The sequence below is a fragment of the Manis javanica genome, chromosome 4 (assembly GCF_040802235.1).
Source record: "Manis javanica isolate MJ-LG chromosome 4, MJ_LKY, whole genome shotgun sequence".
NCBI lineage: Eukaryota > Metazoa > Chordata > Mammalia > Pholidota > Manidae > Manis > Manis javanica.
In genome coordinates, this window is record NC_133159.1 from 181197536 (window position 1) to 181218360 (window position 20825).

At 57.3% G+C, this 20825-nt stretch overlaps 1 protein-coding gene and 1 long non-coding RNA gene across 12 annotated transcripts in view; one reads left to right on the top strand and one right to left on the bottom strand.

Moving 5' to 3' along the window:
- Nucleotides 1–20825, top strand: part of RNF213 (ring finger protein 213) — a 110825-nt gene continuing 90000 nt past the window's right edge. For 2 of the 7 annotated variants that reach the window (XM_073236047.1, XM_073236051.1), the window contains exons 1-6: nucleotides 1698–1908; nucleotides 2768–2909; nucleotides 9793–9965; nucleotides 19010–19453; nucleotides 19686–19808; nucleotides 20346–20518. In XM_073236047.1, the coding sequence (XP_073092148.1) occupies nucleotides 2813–2909; nucleotides 9793–9965; nucleotides 19010–19453; nucleotides 19686–19808; nucleotides 20346–20518 (1010 nt within the window). In that variant the 5' untranslated portion in view covers nucleotides 1698–1908; nucleotides 2768–2812. Of the gene's footprint in view, nucleotides 920–964; nucleotides 1276–1682; nucleotides 1909–2767; nucleotides 2910–9792; nucleotides 9966–19009; nucleotides 19454–19685; nucleotides 19809–20345; nucleotides 20519–20825 lie in introns of those variants that run through there. The other 5 variants (XM_073236050.1, XM_073236049.1, XM_073236048.1 and 2 more) reach the window with 5 other exon arrangements.
- On the bottom strand, nucleotides 6079–18804 carry LOC140849212 (uncharacterized). 5 transcript variants are annotated; one of them, XR_012130939.1, is made up of 4 exons: nucleotides 14772–18804; nucleotides 11759–11911; nucleotides 8131–8841; nucleotides 6079–7062 (listed from the first exon to the last, which is right to left on the bottom strand). It is a non-coding gene; the product is annotated as an uncharacterized lncRNA (long non-coding RNA). The 5 variants fall into 5 exon arrangements; XR_012130938.1 differs by having other exon boundaries at nucleotides 6079–7979; XR_012130937.1 differs by having other exon boundaries at nucleotides 6079–8011.

Here is a 20825-nt window from a genome sequence, read left to right on the forward strand (position 1 = left end):
TTATGGACTGTAAAGAAGGAAACGTCGGGGCTGCAGGGTCTAGGGTTTATAAGCGCAGAAACAGAAATTTACGTGATTGGCAGGGGCCTGTTGCTAGGGCTGAGCTGGGTTCAAGATTCTCTGTCTCCGTGTCCACTTAGTGAGTGTGGTCTAGTGTGTTTCTCACGGGTTCAAAAGGAAAAACTCCCTTATTTTCAGGCTGATTTTTCCAGGTGGCTAGCGGTTTCTTGTTTATTGGAAGCCTTGACCCTAGGTCCCTCCTGACAGGAACTTACCTGGGCCTTGAGCTCTGTCTGTGTCTCACTAACACCTGCCTCATTATTATTACCTCTCCAAAGCCCTAGGATGTGGGAGTAGTTTCCTAGAGGAGGACACAGGCAGGGAGGGGGTAGGGGCGCAGATGCAGGCTGGGACAGCCTCGGTTATTAGTGACCATGGGAGCGCTGGCCGCTGGCTGGGAGGCTCTCTTGCCTTTGGCTGCTGTGGTCACTTAGCCACACAAGCCCCAGATGCAATAGGGCTGGTGGCCTCCACTTCGCACCCGTGTGGCCCGCCTCCTGTCCTCCGGAGCCCTCCCCAGCTGGCCGCTGGCTCCCCGGTGGACCCTGTCCGAGGTGCTGGCCGGCCGGGGCTGGGGAGGACCCGTGCGTGGAGACCACCAAGGCCTACGCGGCCCGCGGCTGGGGGACCTGGGTGCAGACGCTGGCCGGGCCTAAATCGGGCGCTTCCTCCGAGCCCCGCCCCACGCTCGCAGGTGCAGGAGGGGGTTCCCTCTCGGGCCGAGGACGGATGTAAGGTCCACTGGGGGCGCCAGCAGCGGGGGAATTCCGGCCACACCCACCAAGCCCCGGGCAGGAGGGGCGGGCACCCGGACCCGTGAGAAAAACCACGCGGGCCAGCTGCGCCGCGGGTGCTGCGGGTACGAGCGTGGGGTGGGCACGGGGGGTGCGGGGGCAGAGCGCGGCAGCGGCGAGCGGGCTGGGCCGGGGATGCGGGCCGGGGTGTCACTTTAAGGAGTGCGGGGCGTAAAGGCGAGCCCGTGGGTGCGGGTCACATGCGTGCTAGGGGGTCCCCAGGCGGGGCCTGGGTCTGGGGTCGCGGCGGCCCGGTCCAGGCGCAGACCGGGACAGCGCCTGCGCCCCGATGCGCGCGTCCGGCCGCCGCTCCCTCCGGGCCGCCTCTTCCTTCGGCTCCGGGTTTCGGTTTCGCCGCCGGTTCCTGGTGTAACCCCGCCCTGGCGCTGTGCGGACCCCTCTGTAGGGCCACGGGCAGCAGGTGGGCGCAGGGCGTGGGCAGCGCGCGTCCCCGCGGGGTCCAGCGACCTTGCCCGAGGCGCGGGGGCTGAGGGGCTCCGGGCGGGCTGCGAGCTCCCTGGAAGGGGTGCCGGGACCCGGGGTCTGCGCCTCCAGCCCGCAACCCAGGCGTTCGCTCAAACGAGCTGCAACAGCGAAGTGATGCGGAAAGAGAGCGCATCTTGTTTCCCAGTAACTTTGAGAAGCATCCCTGCCCGCAGAGGCGTGTGGCGGGGCGCGCGGCTCTCCCGCCCCCGAGCCTGCCGGCGGCCTCTGCACAAATGGCCTCGGGCGCCCCGGGGCGCGGGCGGGGAGGCGGGCGCCGAGGAGGGCGGGCCCGGGCGTGGGGAAGGATTTCTTTGGCTGGGGGATGGGCTCGGAGTTGGGCCGGTCCTGTGCTGGGAAAGGGCAAGGGAAGGCCGGGAAGCTGACTCAGTAGCGAGGCGCCCAGTGCCTGGTGGCCTGCCTAGGCCCCGGAGCAGGGAGAGACCATGGGGGCGCTGTAGTGAGGATTTCCGAGCCCCGCTGTGAGTGTGCTGGTCTGTGCGGAGCAGAGCTTGGGAGAGAAGCTACCGAGGGGACGTGAGACCCGGGCCGTGCGGGCCCCCCCACGGAGGTGTGAGAGAGAGTGCCCAGACCACGGTGTCGGGATTGCTTCAGGGGGCCAAGGCCGGGCTGCGTTCTGTTGGTGAAGCCAGGGAGCCCCTCACACCGTTTCAGCCCTGCCCTGCACCCAAGCACTCACCAGCTAGTAGAGACCGAACTGGTGGTGGCAGACTGGCCTGCGTGCCACAGACCTGAGCAGGGGAGCCAGGGGTCCCAGGGTAGGCGGGGCGAGGGAGGACGCAGCCTCCGGCCCATCACTAGGAACCTGACCGCCAGCCCTGTTAGCCTGGGGCTGCTCTGTGCCGGCTGGCCCCTAGGGTTCCTCTGACTCAGCCAGTGGCCACTGGCATTTCTGTAGGGCTGCTCTGTAGGCGCCGTCCCTGCCTGCCTCACGTCGTCCTCATGTCACCTGTGAGCCAGGCGCTCTTGTCTCTGAGCCCCTTGGCCAGGACGCGGTGGGCAGCCTCACCCTGTGTCATATGTCTCTGCCTGGAGACCCCCCCCCTCCTCCCCACCTAGTTCTCAGTTGTACTGGCTCCCAGGCCCCCAGTCTTAGCTGGGTGGGGCCAGTGATGGAGAGTTCAGGAGGCCCAGAGTGGCAGGCCTGGTAGGGACAGCAGACGGGGAAGTGGGGGCAGGAGCTATGTGGGGGTGGGGTCAGGAAGGAGAGGGTGGGCAAGGACTTGGGATGAGGACTGGCTCTGAGCCCCATGCGGGAGCCTCTGGGTTTTGATTAAGCAGGGGAGCCTTAAGAACTGCTGTGAATTCACTTTCCCGGAAAATGAAACTGAAGCAGGGCTGTGGTCACATGACAGACAGACGGCGTGGTATATAGCCCTCTGGCTCCGGTCTGCTGCTCTTCCTTCCAGATCTGCAGGGACAGTCTGGCCTTGGGAAGCTCCCTCCCTGGAGGTATGAAGTGTCCTTCGTGCCAGCATGTCTCTAAAGACAAAGCCCCCAAGTTCTGTAGCGAGTGTGGACAGAAGATGTTTCCTGCAGCTCGCGCTCCAGGTAAGGCCGAGGGGGCACTGATGGGCCAGGGCTGAGGGTGGGGTGGAGGGGTGCTCCGGCAGACCAGGCCCCCTTCCTTTCCTGGGGATTGAAACTGGCCAGCAGGCAGCCCGGAACGGCAGTGTGAGGGCTTGTGGCTGAGGAACGCTTTCTAGAGGAAGTGCTTCCGTTAGAACAGTTTTATCTGGTCCTTCGCTGCAGGTGTCTTGCATTTTTGAAAATTTATATTTTTATTTCTTAGAACTTGGGGTTCCCTTTCTTGGGAATGGGAAATGTTGGGCTGAGCTGAAGGTTCTTAAAAGATTTCAGAGGATGCTGTATGGAACTGGCCTCCCGGGCGCTGTGGTAGGGTGGGTGGTCCTCTCAGGCTGCACAGGCCCCTTCCTGGTGAGGGGAGGCTGGTTGGTGGGAGGAACCGGCTAGGTTGGGCCTCACCTGCTGACTCTAGCAGTCCTTGATTCTCTTGGTATGCTGGACCTCAGCCTGTCTCCCTGCCCTTCCTGGGACACATGAGGACCACAGGACCTTTGCTCTGTCAGTTCCCTCTGCCTGGAATACACTTTTCTCAGAAGGTAGCACTGCTCCACACTTCCTTCCTTTTGGTCTTTGCTCAGCTGTCTTCTCCCACTGGAGGCCACTGCAACCACTCCACTCCACTGAACGCTGCACCCTGCGCCTCCCACCACTGCCAGCTGCACTTCACCTGGCAGGTTGTCCTGTAACACTTGGACCACAGCAACGTGTGTGTGTGGACGGTGAATGCTGTCAGCACTTGACCTTCTTGCTGTCTACCTTTGGGTCATCTCTCCAGGTGGCTGTGTATTAGGGGTGAGGTAGAAGTCTCTGTGCATCCATCATTCCTGTTTCGGCTGTGTTTGTATAAGATGCTCCCATTCTAGATGCTTTTATGGATTGCAGGGGGTGTGAAGAGGTGGCTGGCTGTGTTTTGTCACTTTTTGTTTGATTGGTCTTGGTATGCTGCTAACCCTTTGGGGAGGAAGAACTTGGACAGTCAGACCTTATCTCTTGGAAGACCTGGGACTTGAGGACACAATCTCAGGCATGCTTGGGAGCTGGCTGACTTGGCTGGTTCTCATCACTGAGCGCTTGCTGTCTGGGTGTTGAATCCCGGCCTGGTTGAGCTCCTGGTGTCCAGCTGGGGTTTCCCACCTGCCAGGGCTCCCCACCCTGGTCACCAGAACATCTGCCTGGGTGGGGATCCTTGCGGGGGGGAGGCTTCTGAGGGCCCAGAGATGGAAAAAACAAAATAAAACCAAATGGTTTAATTGCTATGCGCCCATCTCTGTGCTAAGTATTGAGAGAGGAGCTCCCGTAAATCCCCAGTTTGTAGATACCAAGAGCGAAGCACAGAGAAGGCAGGTAGCCCTCCCGCAGACACACAGCTAATAACTGTGAGGCAGGACTTAACCCCAGGCTGGTAGCTCCGGAGTCGTCCACACACTCATTCTAATAGGAGGGCTCTCTGTCTCTGTCTCTCTCTCTGTCTCTCTGTCTCTCTGTCTCTCTCTCCCCCTCTCCCCTCTCCTCTCAAGCCCCCGTTTTGTGTGAGACGCTTTCACAAGATTGCTGAGGGCAACTGATGTGTTTCCCAGCAAAACAGGAAAAAAACATGTGTTTTTTGCAAAATGCTGGCAAGTAGGGAGAGTGGGCAGGGCACAGCTGTCTGCCTCGGCCAGGTCAGAGGTCACTCCTGGCTGCCAGCCCTTAGCAGGGTATGGGCATTCCCAGGGGACAGCCCGCATGTCCAGGATGCCCGGTGACCCAGCCAGCATGGGGGCGAGGCCCTGAAAGCTGTAGGGGTGGGCTGGCGTCTGGGTGGCCCTCTTCCCTGTGAGTACAGTGAGTGGGGACAGGGCTTATCTTTGGGGCTAGGGCCCTGTGGGTGTCCTCCCACCTGCTGCTAGGGGAGCAGTGCCCAGGCCCTGGTCACGGTGCAGGGCACACAGTAGGGCTGAGGGCCCAACTGGCTGCTGAAGGCACTGCTGCCTGGCTCTGGGGCTCTGGCCGTGCAGGCTCCATCTCCAAGGGCCAGGTCGGTATCGTGTGGCACTCCGCCCCAAGCACACATCGGGTCCTCTCTACTTCCTCATAGCCTGGCTGTGCCTCTATTTCCAGGAATAGAAACTGAAACCAAGATGCTGGGGGCTTGGCTGGATCTGCTGAGAGAGCATCTTCTCCTCTCATCCATCTGTAGGGCTGGGTGTGAGCTTAGGTCATCCCAGACGCTGGGCTTTAGAGCCTCTTGGGGGTCTGTGCGGGGTCTGTGGGCCCAGGAGAGCCCCTGGGCACTGCCCAGGGGGGGGGTGCCAGGTCTGGGGGCCAGCAGGGGACCACAGGGATGAAGGCATGGATTGGGAACGTGTGGGGAATTCCAGGCCTCCCAGAACATAGGCGGAGGGTGCCCGGCTTTGCCAGGGGTGATACTGGGAAGCAAGGGGTTTATGAGAAAGATTTCGAGGCTGGGATGAAGGAGGCGGAGGAGAGAATCATGGGCTGGCACGCTATGTGCGCTCTGACTCCTTCGCTGGTCTCACCGAGTGAAGTCATTCCGGGACCCATTAACTACTCTATTTGCACACTGACAGTTTTTTATGGTCTGTACTCAGGCGCTTTAAAACGATTATTGTTTCTGGCCCAGTTCAAAGGTTTTTTTTTGTCCAGTTCAAGAGTTCATTACTTAGGATAGTAGAGCCTCAAAATGGGGTGTCTGCTGTTCAAAACCTGTCCCCCTCCCACTCTGCCCGGTGTGCATGCACTGGTGAGCCCCGGCCTCATGGATCGGGGGTACATTCGCCTTGATTCAGCCACTCATCCAGGGGCAAGGACCAGGGCTTGGAGCACCAGTCCCCAAGGCCTGTCCTGGCCTCTGTGAAGCCCTGGGTGGCAGCATAATGCCTGGGTACAAACCCTGTTCCTCCTGTTGCATCCGGGGCCTGAGCATGCCACCTACCTGCCCTTTGGTGGCTGAGTACCTAATGGGTAACGTGCCAAGTGCCCAGTGAGCGCTAGAAAGGTTTACTCTTACTGAATCCAACTTGTCTTTTAATTTTGCTGTTCACAGAAACACAGGCTGGTGTGAATGACCCTCACATTGCAGGAGGCTATGAGGACTGTCAGGCCCCCTGGCCTTGCCCAACCCCTGCCCGTCAGTCTCCAGGGGATGAACACAGCACGATTAACTGTTTGGCGTGTCCCCTTCCAGATGCCGCCTCTTTGTGGAAATGCGTGTGCACACACGTGTGTTTCTCTGCGTGGACGGGGTCACGCCTCACAGTCCGCTTTTCTCGCCCGTCAGCACCTCGAGGCCTCTAGATGCGGCCGCAGCCTGGGCACCTGTGCTTTTCTGCCATTTTGCCATCATGCACTCGGCTGGGATGGGTCCTGGCCCGGGACCTTGCCTCCGACCATCTCCGGCTCCCACACCCTGCCTGGCTCCCGACGCTGAGTCTGGTTTCCTTTGCACACACACCCCCTCTCCTGCGTGGGTGCAGTGGAGCTTGTCAGTCAGAGCGGGCTGGCATCTCCTGGGTCCTGTTCTCACTACCTTGATCAATAGGAAAGCTGAATATCTTTTCAAGGAGTGAGGTCACTTGTAGCTCTTTTTCTCTGAACTGCCTCTGCTTCTCTGTTGGGGAGCTTTTTTTTTTTTAATTTGTATTGATTCTCGCAGGCATTGGGGCTGTTTATATTGCAGGTGGCCAGAAACCAGCTTCCCACTTGCTCAGGAGGAATGCACTGCCCCCCCCACAAGTCTAGATGGAGCGGTTCAGGGGTCCCCGTGCTCTGCCCCCACGTCCTGACAGCCCTGCTTTGTCCTAAGGCTGCCCGCCCTCCTGGAGGCACACCGGCCCGGCACTGGCTGCTTGTCGGACCGGGAGGCAGAAGTCATCAGTCAGCAATTTCCTGCCCTTCACTGGGGCCAAGGGAAGTGCCAGGTTCTGATTGGCCAGGCTGCTGGGGGGCTGCCCCCCAGCAGAGGCTGGTAGAAGGGACTCCATCTAGATGCCATTTATCATCACAGTGGCCTGGGGCTGTGGTGCCTTACAGATAAGCTCCCAGCTTCAGTCCTGTGGCTTTCAGGTTGTTGGGGAGGAAGAAATTTTCCTTGAGTACTCAAGGTCCTCTGGCTGGTCTAAGAATCAAATTAACATGAGAGATTACAGGAGAAAATCAAGTTTAATTTTGTACATAAGGGGAATCTACATAAAAATTGAGATTCCAAAAATGGTCAGGCAAGATGAGGCATACACGGCCTGAACTAAGGAGAAGGCAGGCAGTTCACATGTGGTGAATAAAGTTTGCTTGGTGTCTTGCCAGTGGATTTCAGCCCCGGGCAAGTTGACTGTGGATTCAGTGAACGGAGGAAGGACAATGGAACGTTCTTGGGGTGAAAGGGTTATACCCAACTTTATTCCCACAGTGGCAGGTCAGTCACTAGAATCCCGTCCACTCAGAGCGAGTCTGCAGGCAGCAAGGTGGTCTCTGCCTCTGGGCCCTCTGCCCCCACAGCCCTCTCAGTCCGCCCTCGGCGCTGCCACCACTCCAGCCCCTGCTCTCCTGCAGCCGTGCCGCCCAGGGCACTGGGCGGAGTCTCTATACAGAGTCAGTAACATCGTATTGCCCACACGTGTGTAGTGAGCCAGCCTACCAGGGCCAGGTGAGAATCCTGACCACAGGAACCCTCACTTTACCCACACTGGGACTCCCACAAACAGTGGGACATGGAGCAGAATTTGAGCAAAGGGACTGCCAAATTCTTCCATCTACACCCGTAGATCACGGTACATAGTGTCGCCTCGGTGGTGGCTCTTCCTGGAGCCAGTCCTCTTCCGTCTGAATGGTTTTGTGCAGTTAGGGGGGAGGTCAGAGTTTCCTCCTGAATCTATTGTGCCTTGATTGCTTTTAGCTAATCTGCATGTCGAGTGGTACACCTGGGGGCAACTTCTTCCAAACCCATACAAGGTTTTTGTTGTTGTTACTCTGAGTCCTGTTGACAGTCACCAGGGAGAGGGGCCAGTAGGCTTTGTATGTTCCAGCGCTGAGGACTTACTGAGGGAAAGGGCAGGGAGAAGAGGAGAGTGCTGGGAGAGGAAAGAGGGAGGGGTTTTGAGGATGTGCCAGAGCTGGGGTGCCCTGGTGGGGCTGGACGTGGGAAAATGGAAGTTCCCATGGCCAGGATGCTCACCTGACCCTAACCTACCTGCCCACTGTGCACGTGCAATGATGTAAACTTGTGCGGTGTGTGTGGACAATGAGCCAATATCGTATAAAAGGGGGCGACTGCTTGGTGCTTGCATCCAGGTGGGTCGTGGAAAGTAGATCACGGCTGTGGACGTGATTCTAGCCTTAAACCTGCTGCTGTGAGAGAAAAGCTTGATAAAAGACTTTTTACCCAGCACGTTTTGTTGTTATTTGGTCTCACTGGAATCCAGAGTGAACCTGCCTGGAGCCGAAGCCCTCCGGCGCTACAGGAGGGTTCCACGCAGAAAACTGTCTGGAGTGTGTGGAAGGGGCCACTGAGACCCAGGTTTGAAAATAGGGGCCCCCTTGTTAGGCAAGAAAATAGATATGAGCAGGGTGGAAAGAGAAAAAGGGCAGTAAGCCCACTAAAAGGGACTCAAAGAGTTAACCAGTTCAACATAAAAGCTCAGACGGCCAGGAGCAACTTGGCCTAGAAGTTTGAGTACCCCCAGATAAAAGTACCTCAGCGTAGCCTGTGCTTTCCGTTGCCTCAAGTAGCACATACCATTGTAAGATTGACTTCAGCACCTGCTCAAAGACGCAGCTTATTCAGGAAGAATTCTGTCTTTAAGTTAAGATTGCATTTTAATCAAACGGATGGTGGCTCAGCCCACCTTGGAGGCAGGGCAGACAGTCTTGATGGATATGCTTCCAGACAGAAGCTGATATCCTGGAAAGGAATCAAAGCAGAAAATTTCTTGTGTTAAGTTAAAAGAAGAAACTTAATGTCTTACCAAAGACAACATTCTGGGACCATTTGACAGGTCTGCACCTGGCCCTTGGTCGCTTTCCCGAAAATCCTCATCTGCCTAAAAAACCCCAGAACTTTCCGGTGCGTTCCTCCTTTCGAGGTCGCCCGCGCTAAGTGCGAAGTGTTAAAACTTTATCCCACCTTCCAGCCCGCCTCTTCTGGGGGATAGATCACACTCCCCTTTCTCCAAGTGTGCACTTGCTGTCTTTAAATAAAACTTAAACTTTCCAGGGCACCTCTCCTCCCTGAGGTTGCCTGCACTTTTTCTCTCTTTAAGTAACTTTAAGTAAGACTTTTGCTCTGTTTCACTACTGTGTCTCTGCCCTTCAATTCTTTGTTGCGGCGGGGACGAGAACTGAGGAAAATACACAACGTCCCCCAGCACCCTGAAGGGCTCAGTTTGGGAGCAGCCACTGCATCAGGTGCTTGTTGCTACGTGGATGAGGGCTGTAAAGGGGTGTGGTTCTGGAGGGAGACCAGACCAGTGTGCATGGACCCCACCAGGAGAGGGGCTGGGAAGGGGTGCTGGCCCCTGAGGGGAGAGCAGGAATTGCTTTGGGGAGGGAGGTGGGTTGAGCTCTGTCCTGGAGCCATGGAGTGTGAGGGGCTGCAGAGACACAAGGGCCTGGGCACCCTGCTGACAGGGACATCAGGCTGCTCACTTTCTGTCTGGATTCAGCCGTCCCTGGGGGCTGCGCCTGGGATCCAGGGTCCTCGTGCCTGCCTGAGAGCAGGCTGTTGCACGCTCGTCTTCCTCCACCCAGGACAGGAGGGAGGGGAGAAGGGGGCACCTGTGGGAGGATCTCAAGTCCCCTCTACCTGTCACCTGCCTGTCCCCGAGGTCTGACCCACATGCGTCTGCCTCTGTAGATCCTGAGAACCATGGCCCCAAGGTGCCACAGCCCCCTGAGGGGGAGATGGAGAGCGGGCAGGAGCTGAAGGAGGAAAGCGGCCCTTTCTCAGGCTCTAGTGATCTGGGCTCCAGTGACCTTCAGGAAACTGCGGACGACCTGAGTTCCGGTGCCTCCTGGACCTTCCAACGAGTGAGTGTGCCGCCCTGCTGGCGGGGTCTGCGAGAGCAGCAGTGCCCCTTCCAACCTGCTCTTCCCGGAAGCAGTTCCCTGCCGCGGATTTCATCAGTGGGTGAATGAGGTCCCCACATCCCAGGACCTCATTCAGGTCCTTACGGCCCTGATGCCCGGTGCCCCCTGCCAGGATTGTTCCCTGCAGCCCAGCCTGTGGGCCATGTAGCTGTTGTTCTCTGTGCCTGCCTCATCGCATAGTCTCTGGGTTGCAACCCCCTGGGGTTGTCACCTGCCTTCTCCCACCAGACCCCTGCTGTGTCACCCCAAAGCCGGGGCTGGGCTGGGGCTGAACTCTTAGCTGCTGCCCTGTGGGTGTCCAGCTCCTCCTGGGGCCTTCTTGCGTTAACGGTGCAGGCCCCGACGTGTCTGGAAGCTCAGGATCAGGGTGGGTGCACGGGAAACAGCGCTGGCCCCCTAGGCTGGCAGCCACTCCTCCTCAAAGGGAAGGCTGGGCTGGCTTTCGTCTCCCTACAAGGTCAGACCCCAAGGGAGTGTCTCCTGGGATGTAGCCAGGCTGGGGCCCCAGGGAAGGCGAGCAGGGAGTCACTGGGACAGGTCAGGGAGGATCGGGGTGGGGGGGCTCCCCTGTGCCGACGGTCAGCCCCCAGGTTTCCTGCTGACGCTGGGAGGGTGCTGTCTGTGTCTGGGGTGGGGCTGGTTTCTGGCCCTCAGCTCCTTGCAGTGGCCGGGCTGGGTTGGGAGGTGCTGTAGCTGGCGGTGCCGTGGTCTGTCGTTAGTATGTGATGTGTGTGTGTGTGTATGTGTGTGTGTCCTTCCCCTTGTAGAGTAATCCATCCAGAGCTGGGTGGCCAGCTCGGGACCACGTGGGACATGGAGCGTCAAATCAGGGTAAACTGAAGTGAGTCTCAGGGACACACTGGTTGAAACCACCGCCACTGAGTCCAGCAGGATTAGGTCACTGTGTTCTGAGAACCACCTAAAGCAAAGGATAAAGAACTTCCGGGCGGGCTTCTAAAGAACAGGGCGCATTTGGGCTGTCAGGTCGTCCCGCTGACTGGATCGGCCAGCCCCTCCCTACTCGGGCTCCCGCAGCCGCTTCCCCACTTGCTGGAAATAAAACAGGATGGGAAAAAATTGTGTCTCAGACTAGAAAGATGAATGAAATAGCAAAGTGACAAAGGCATTTGCCACCAGAGATGGAGGTGGGTGAGTTCTTGACCTCATCCTGAAAAATAATTCAGAGACAAGTGCAATTGGCTTATTCAGCAAAGAGTCTGATACGGCAGTAAATGCACAGTTGGGGTGTGGACACCCTCAGATAGGGGCGAGGGGTGAGCTTGAGGTGTAGGGTTTGAGGATTTATAGGGCCTTTTGGGTAGGGGTCAGCATAAGGCATGATGTATACAGGTGACTCATAATTCCTTTGAAGTTTTGTCTTAAGAATAGGGCTATTTAGGGGACTGTGTTGATCTGGATCTTGACGTTCTTTACCCACAGGTTCATTACACTTTGGAGGTCTGTCTCCTGTCCTGGTTACAAAGTTACTTAATTGATGAAGGGGCAGGAAAAAGAGGAAGAACAGCCTATAGATTAAGTTAATGAATAAACTGGGTCTTTTTCGCAGGCTAAGTAGGTTTTACACTGGCCTGACTGACCCTTGTCCCATGTCCCTGCTTTTCTCAAACCCGGAAAGGCAGGTGTCCTTTGGCCTACTCTTTTACTTCTGTGATTTTATTATAAGGAAATAACCTCAGAAAGGCATCTGAAGGATTAGTGTAGGATTAACTCACAGGCTTAGTCTTCTCTGGCCAGTTTCTGGAATCCACCTGAATATTCTGCCATGGGGAACGCCATCGGTAGCATTAGGGCAGAGCGTACTGTGGCCTTTGACTGTTATTTTCTCCAAGTTTAATGGTGTGAGGAAATTCTTGAAATCAAATAAACTACATAAAGACAAAGATTTTTAAAAAAAAAAACCCAACAGTGTACAGTAGAGTGACAACAGCAAAAATGGCAGCAACGGGAGCCCCATGGGCCTGTCCCTCCAGAGAAACGCTGGAAACACTGATGCAGACCGTAAGAAGACATTTGGTGGAAATGCTGGAGAATAGCCCGAGATGGACAGTCACTCAGTGAATCATTCAACGGCAACCCAACCGAGTTAGGGGAGCTTCCTGGTGCTTGAACCAGCCCTGCCTGCCCCTCGCTGGCATGCCACCTGGCACGCTGGCGGTCTGCAGGCAGGCAGCCTGCGGTTCCGAAGTGGGTTCTGGTTCTGGAGGGAGCAGAGCAGACCTTGTTCCCGGGGAACTGGGTTTGTCTGTTCTGACCTGGTTGGGTTCCCTGTGGGAATGATACAGGGCGCGCCTTCATTTGCGCCTCCCTTGGAACACTGAGAGGCAGTCAGGCAAAGGGTGTTCCTGGAAAACTTAGCAGGCAACGCCCAGATTTCCTTTAGCAGCGATGGCGTGTCTGGAACTAGGTGGTGGTGGTGGTTGCACGGCATTGTGGGGCACTAGATACCACAGGATTGTGCACTTTAAAATGGTTCATTTTCTGTTATGTGATTTTTGCCTCTGCATAAAAAAGAAAGTGTTGTCACAGAAGAGGATTTTTTTTAAAGCCCAAATGCACCCACACCCACACATGGAAGGAAGTCAGAGGGAGGCCCATGAGCAAACGCGGCAGGGTTGTCTCTGATGAGCTCGGGGGGCGTTTGTGGTCGCCCCCAGTCCCTGCAGTGACCCTACATAATCCAAATGGTCAGAAAGTGGAGGTCCTCTGTTGAAGGAGCCTCTAGGTGTGACTGCAATGTCCCATGGTGGAAGGACTGTGCCAGGGAACGAGGGGAAAAAGCCCCGGAACGAGGTGGGCACCCCAGCAGAGGGGAGGCCTGTGCTGGCCACTGAGTGAGTGGGCCCTCCGTCCCTCAGTCCTGGCTGGGTGTGCAGGTAGGGGTAGCTCCCCTCCTGCCCCACCTGCCGCCCGGGTGACCGTCTCTCCCTGGTCTCTTCACTAGGCCCTTTGGTGCCAACCGGGTGCCTCTGCCAGTTCTTACTTCTTTCTTAGAGGCCCAGGACTGGTTCTCCCTGGGGTGGGTTGATAATGCCAACTGACCCTGTGGTTCCCACCTCTCTTCTGCTCGCTTCCAGCCGCCAGGTGATGGGAGAGGGACTCCTGGGGCTGAGCAGGCAGGCTTGGGCCTGGGGACCCCCCTGACCCCAGTGTTCTGCCCCTCCCTGCTGAGTTCACACCAAGCACCTGATGCCAAGATCCATCCCCCTTCCCCTTCACGCTGTTCTCCGCTGCTTCCCAACCCTTGGCCCAGCAGCCCTTGGCCTTTTGCCCTCGTTGCTTGCCTGAGGGTGGTGCCTGGGAGGCCCAAGTATCCCCCGGGTCCTGGGCTGGCTCAAGAGCCGGTGGCCACCACTTTGTTTGCTGGCCCTCTTGATGGCCTGGGGTACCTTAGTGATCCCCTCTGAGCCTCGCCGTCTGGCCCAGAGAAAGGGCAGGCTGGTGGGAAGAGGAAGTGGGTTCTGGAGTGTTCTCTCCACGGCCCCTCGCTCCTCAGGCCCCCGAGGCCTGGCCTGGCTCTGTCTCTGCTCTTTCCAGGACTGTCTGTGCAGCTCCACTGTGTTGGAACCACTAGCCCGAGTACTGGGATGAGGCCCTGGGGAAGCAGGCCCCGGGCTTGTGTGCAGGGGGAAGTCAGGTGCACCAACCAGCTCTTGCAGGACACCGGGTCTGGCATGAGCCAGTTCTCCTCTGCGGCTTTGCTCAGCCCACTGGCTTGCCCATGGAAGCCCTTCCCTGGGTCCCCTGCGCGGGCCCCTCTCCCTGCTGGCCCTGGACCCTGATGGGGCTCAGGAGCAGCTGAGGCTGAGCTGGCCTCTTAGGCTGTGCCTGTAGTCGCCTTGCCCTGCCTGCACAGTCATGTTTCAATAGGGACTTGCATCCCAGCTTTCGTAGATGCAGCAGATTGCCTGTCCAATGAGCTGGAGGCAGCTAATTACCCTCCCAGTAAAAGAAGAAAGAAGGCTTCAACCCCAGCTGGGGTCCCTGGCTCCTGCTCTGCAGACCCCAACAGGCACGGCTTGCCTCCTGTTGTGTTTGCATTACTGCTTTGCAGACACTGCGCTTTCTACTAACCGAACCCTGTGGCCACCCTGTGTCAGTCGAGCGTGTCCATCGGTGCCATTTTTCCAATGGCATTTTCCCCCTTCGTGTCTCTGTATCACACTTTGGGAGTTCCTGCAATATTTCACACTTTTCCATTATTACATTTGGTATGGTGATCTGTGCTCAGTGATATGGCTTACTGAAAGGTCAGGTGAGGGTGAGCATTTTGTAGCAAGAGTATTTTAAAGGATGCATGTCGTGGTTAGTCACAAGGCCACCGCACACTTAACAGACTACAGTACAGTGGAAATGTAACCTTCATCTGCACTGGGAAACCAAGGTGTTCACCTGACTCGCGTTGTTTCAGTGTTCGCTTAATCGCAGTGGCCTGGAATGGAACCGCCATAAATCCGAGGTATGCCTGTACTTTGCATAAATAGTGGGACAGGATGCCTCCCACCGCACTGTGCCTGCCGACTGACCACCCCCATCCCTGCCATCCTAGGAAGGCTGTTGAGTTTTATGCAACAAAAGCTATTAGAACATTTTCACTTGTTTGGGCTTCTGTAAGATGGAAACCTAATTTGAGGTTTGATTATTTTAACTATTAGAAATATTTGGTTGCAAATAACCGAAAACCCAGCCCATATTACTAATTCATATGTAAGGGTATCTGTCACTCACACAACTGAGAAATCCTCAGGAAGAGGCCCGATCCGGGCACCTGGATGGTGTCCCAAGTCCAGGTCTCCGTCTGCAAGGCCTTTGCTGAGGTTGAGGTCCTCCTCAGCCTCTCCGCCGCTGCCTCCAGCGCTGTGGGCCTTTCTACTGTGTGTCACACCATGGTCTCCACGGCTATCCAGCTCCTGCTGCGTCGTTCAGGGGACAGAACACCTTGCGTGGCTTCCGCAGAAGAAAGAGGGTGTGTCTCTTTCAGGGAGGCCTTTCTCAAATCTCATTGGCTCTGGTTGGGTCACATGCCCATCCCTGAACCAATCACAGCATCCAGGGTGATAAGCTGGAGGACTTAATCCTACCAGGAACACACTGGTGAGAGCAGGGAGACTGGGCGCCGTTTCCGGGAGCCGGAGGGAGTGGGAGTCGGGTCAGCCTCCTGCACGCAGACCCGGAGGCGGCCCTGAGCTGAGGCCCCGCGCCTTGCGCCTGCAGGACACGCCGAGATTCTTGGACATGATCTGTCCCATCCGGTCCTCACAATGACGCTGTGCTGGACGGACTCCAGGGTGCAGACAGGGAGCTGCGCGCACTGTGGCTCCGTGATCCACGCAGGGCCACCTGGCCAGTGTGGTCTGTGGCGGGCCGGGCAGGCACTACGCCCGGCTGGGAACCTCTGTGCCCCTGCCCCGGAGGCGCCCGCAGGCCGCTGTGGGGCAGGGCTGGCTGCTCGCCTCTCCCCACTTCCCAAGCAAATCCAGGTGCCTGTGCTTCCCACAGGGATGGTCTGTCACCCCGCTCTTCCTCTCGGTGGTGCTTGAGGGGGTCTTTGTCCCCTTGGCAGCTGCCGGCCTGTACTTGTGAGGCTGGCACTTGTCCTCAGGAGCCACGAGGTAGGCTGATCACCTGTGTGTCGGCCTGATCTCTCTGGGCCCCGCCCCAGACATCCTCTCTTGCTGCAAAGCCGCACCTGCTTGTGTGGAGCGGCCGCCCCGCCGAATCTGTCATCTCAGTGCCACAGAAGAGGAAACCGAAGCTTAGAAGGGGTCAGCTCAGGTCAGCTCCTGCACCGCCGCCAGGAGGCACGGCTCTGGCTGTGGAAGCAAGTGCTTCACAGGGTGGCGGGCGCATGCGCCGCGTCCGCAGCCCGTCCTTGCTGAACCCACGTGGCAGGCTGAGGCCGCGAGCCCAGGGCAGCTCTCACAGAGCCAGGGGGCCCGTTGGTCTGCCTGCCCAGGCTCAGCCCTTTGTCAGGCAGCTGCACTGCCCCCAGCCGACCAGCCAGGGCTCCTCTCTGAGGTCCCTGTGCAATGCCCCCGCCCCCGCCGTCACCCCACACCTGCCGTAGGTGTCTCTTCGGGGCCCCCAGCAGCCCCCCATGTACTCCTGACCCATCACTTGAGTGCGTGAAGGGGATTGGCCTGTGCTGCTGTCTGAGTATTTGGGGGGCTCTTTGGTTTGTTTGATGGAAAAATTAATTGATGCTTACTGTAAAATCAGAGGCACATTTCGACCAAAAAAAGTCCAAGAATTGGCAAGCTGTTATTTTTTCCTAGTTAATTCTCTCTAGGCAGGACTAGGAATGGCATTTGTGTGTGCCTTTCAAGCTGGAGCAGCGTAGCTCCTGAATCGAGGTGTAACTGGCATCGAGTGAAGTGCACAGGCTCAGGGCAGAGTCCTCCAGGGTACACAGTGTGTGTAGCCTCCTGACCCCCACTGGGCCCAGACACGGAGTGCTCCAGTCCCCGAAGGCTCCCCAGCTTTCCTTCCCAGTCAGAAACTGTTCATTAAAATACAAATTTAATTGTTAATCCCACAAAAAAGGATATTCATAACTAGATGCAGGGCTAACAAAGTGCATGTGATTCCCCACCATCCAGTGTAAACCTGGATGTATCTAGACCTGCCAGGGTCTCCTCCCAACCGCACCCTGCCTACTCCTCAACCCGCAGGTTGTGACCCCCCCCCATCCTGACATTGTGTCCACCCCATCAGAGGGACATTTAGGGTATATATTCCTGACTCCTGTGGTCTTTAATTTTGCCTTCTGGCAATTATTTGTATCTGGTGCTCAAAACTACAGATGACAGTAATTAGGGATACATATATACATTCATAGAGATGACCAAGCAATAACTCAAGAGGCCAGTGCCACTGAAAGAAGTTTCTCATTATTAAGAGTTCCCAGGAGGAGGGTTGTGCCTCACGGGGCCACCAGTAAAGCACAGGGTGGTCAGCAGGCAGAAGTGGGGAGGGCAGAGTGTGGCCAGAGCCTGCACTGTGGGGCAAGTCTCAGCAAGTTTAGGACAGATTAGTTTGAACAGTCGTGGTGTCCTGGGCTGTAGGGTTGTCCCATATCCGGCCCTGGGTGATGTCGGGCTGGGGGAATATTGGCTCGGAGTTTGAGAGCCAGTAAAGAGGGTGGCGGGGGCATGGGCCCTGGGCTGGTTGGTTTGCGTGTGGAAGGTGTGTTCCCGCAGGAGCCATTTGCTCTGGAGGAATGAGCCAGCCCTGGGAGGGGCAGTCTCTCCAGGCTCAGCAAGGCCTGTAAAATGTAAAGCATCATAAAATACAGAAAATAAACCAGGATTAATACCAGAGGCCACGGCAGGATGAGGGTGGGATAAGGTTGGCCGGCAGTGAGCAAGGAAGCCGTGGGAGGCAGCCTCTGGCCCTGGCCCCTTGTGGATGGACAGGACCAGGGAATCTCTGTGGAATAGATGAAGCTACCTTCTCGGGGTTTGGTGCCTTTCCGACTCAGCCTGCGCCGTCTTCTTCGGAAGCCTTCTGGGCTTGGAGCTGCCTCTGGGTTCCTGGGGCACCGTGCCTCCATCAGTGCCACCCACGCTGAAACTGTCTTTTAGTCTGTGCCCCACTGAACCATGAGCTTCTTGCTCTTGAACATGTCCTACTCCTCCGTTCCTTGCGTGTGGTAGAGTTCTAGGTTCCTCTGCGAATCAGTGGAGAACCTAAGCAAATTGATTAAAGCCAGCCTTGCACTAAAAGGAGATTCTGCAAAGGGCGTTGGGCTGTGTGGTGCTTGTACGCAGCCTTCTGCTGGTCGGACTGTGGTCCTCAGGGGCTGATGTTAGAACCCTCAGGAGAGCGATGGAGATGCAGGTTCCCTGGCCCAGACCGGCCAGACCAGACTGCGTGGGGCACACGTGTGGCTCCCAGGGGCGGCCTTGGGGATGCACTGGTCCCGCTGTTCACAGCGCCAGCCTGGACCAGCAGAAGCCCCTTGGAAATAAATGCAGGATCTCAGGTGCCCCCTACGTGTGTGGAGTCACCACCTGCTTGTTACCAGATCTTTAGAGCTCTGTAGTCTGGAAGGTGGAAAGCTTAGTGCTATAACTGATTTTTCTTAAGCCTCTTTCTTTCTACCACTGTATTAGTGGATGTTAATTGTCAGGCAGGGAAATAGCCCCCCAGCGGTGCTGGAGCTCAGTCCTTGCGGCAGTTTTGCTCAGAATTCTTGGAGGGAACCCAGGCACTGACCCAGAGTGAGGCCAGGCCACCCCATGTGCACACAAACCCCGCACCCTCCCGCGTCCCTCTCCCAGGCGTCTGAACCCAGGCATGGTGGGGGTGGGTGGTGAGTCTGGACCCACATCGGGTCCAGGGATTTACAGGCCACTGGTACCAGGTGAAATGCTCAGTACTCCCCCCGAGAGCTGTGTCCCAAAGTGAGGTAGGGCTCAAGCCCCATGAGGTTCTCAGAGGGTCCTGCCACACCTGCCCCTCACAGCTGTTTCTGATCCCCAAGTCAGGAACTCCTGCCTTTGAGCAAAGATCAGCCCGGCCCAGTGCACCTGCCCCTGTGCAGGGAGCGGCCATTCGGACTTCTGCCTGAGTTTCAGCCTCATCCTTTCCTGTTTCTGTTTCTATGTACATAATTCATGTGAGTGCAGTGCAGGGGGCCCATATATGCTTTCTAACATTCAGAAACCATCCTTGCAGAGATGGTGCATCAGGAGGAGCTCTGAATTCCCAGCTTTGGTCTGGCAGAACATGGTGTATGGCTAGCACGGCTCGGCCACTTGTCCCACAAGCCTGCCCGCCATCCGTTTGTTGTCTGTCTTGATGTCATTCTTTCCAAGATAAGAAAAAGGCAGACTTAATAGATGTATGGGGGTTTGCTCGGGCTCAGCTTGATGTACTTCAGAAATTGAAAGGAGATTGGAAGAAAACATGGGTGAGAATATGGTAAATGTCAGAAGTAAAAGTGGTGTCTCTTTTCTGTTTAGAGCAAAAAGAAGAAAAAGAAGAAGAAAAACAGTCAGGACACTTCCACTTCCGGAGAGCTGGATTCCCTGTCCTTGCCCCCCTCCAGCCCCAGTAGTCTGAAATCGCTTACAAACCCTGGGTCCCAGAATGCAGCTCCACCCCAGAGCCAAGCTCAGCAGGAGGGTCTGGCCAGGGTGGCCCCACGCGTTGTCACGACGCCGCTGGGCCGCCCGGCACCCCAGGAGCCGACTCTGGGAGGCGTCCTCCCAGAAGGGAGGGACTGTGGCACCCCCCAACCCGTCAAGGGCAGAGGCCTCCCCCAGAAGGAGGCTGGCCCAAACTCTTCTGCCAGTAAAGGCCATCCTGGGAAGGAAGACACTGCCTGGGAGCTCCTGCTGCCTGAGTCAAAGGGGGAGGGCTCTGAGCCCGGGAAAGAGGGCCCAGCCAGGGCCCCCGCCTCCAGGGTGAGTGCTCGGGGGCGTGCGAGCAGGGCTGGCCTGCCGTGCTCTCTCTGTCTCCCTGTCTGGGAAGGATGTCCACTGGGACGTGCTTCCTGGGCAGGGGGCTGTGCAAGGGCTGCCCCCAACCCTGAGCTGCTGACCTGTCTGGGTTGGTGACATATGCTGGCCTTAGGCCACTGAGTCCCAGTATTCCTGTCCATTGCCTCTGATGTCTTGGGGTCTTTATTTCTTCCAGGCAACTGATGCTACAGTCAAGCTGACTGATCTGGTGAACAAGGCTGGAAAAGAAGTTAAAACCAAGACTCAGAAAACAAAGCCATCACCAACAAGTGTCCCTGCTTCCCAAGAGTGCCTCAAGGTAGAGCATCTCGTTATCTGGGAAGCTGCCTGTCCCTTCCTTCTGTCCCTCCGCCGGCTGCTTTGGCCCCGTCCCTCCCTCAACTCCTGATTCAGTGACCGTGTTAGGGGTTGGGGTGCAGCCGTGACTCCTGCCTTCGTGAGCTCACAGTCTAGAGGGGAGAAGACAGACAGCAAAGGCGGGTGTGAGGAGGGTGAGGAGCGTGGTCAGGCGAGGCCTCTCCGGCGGGGGTGGTTGGCAAGCCATGTGGATCTCAGGATGTGTCCCGGGCAAACATGGCACTTGCAAAGGCCCTGAGGCCGATTTCAGGGAGCTGCAGGGAAGCCAGTGTCCCAGGAGTGAGGAGGAGAAGAGGGGCTGGGGCTGTCCCAGGGGCTGGAGAGAGGGGCCCTTGGGGCTGTGGTGAGTGGACCCGAGGGCACTGGAAGGTTCTGTGCAGGGAAGAGATGTGGCCACTCTGGCTGCTGAGAGAAGCACCAGCATGAGGAGCAGACTGGAGGCTGGTCTTCAAGGCTGGGCTCTGGTTGCTTGTTCCAGGAAACTGAAGCAGCCAGGACAGCCATGAGGAGGGAGGAAGCAGGTGCGGATGAGAAAGCGACCCGGGAGGACGCGAAGAAGCCAGGAGGGAGTAAGAGAACCCAAACGGCTGCCTCGGTGAAAGACTGGAAGGATCAAAGAAGCCCGAGAGCCAGTGCATGGAAAGTTGAGAGGTAGGAGGGAGCCAGCCTGCCCCTCTGCACCCCCAGGCCAGGGGCAGGAAGAGGGCCACACAGGCCCCAGGGGACATACCCAGGCCGCTGTTCTTGCTCTTCGCGGGAAAGGCAGCTGTCCCAATTCCTTGCTCGGTTGAAATGCTCCAGTCCCTGGGGTGCCGAGGGCAGCACGGGCCTTACAGGACTCAGGACAGAGGCTGTCGTGTCCCAGCAGGCTAACCAGCCCCCTCCTGCCACCTCCCCGAGCCCGCCAGAGCTGGGCAGAGATTGTCCCCCATGCTACGCCCATCTTCCTCGCCTGTGG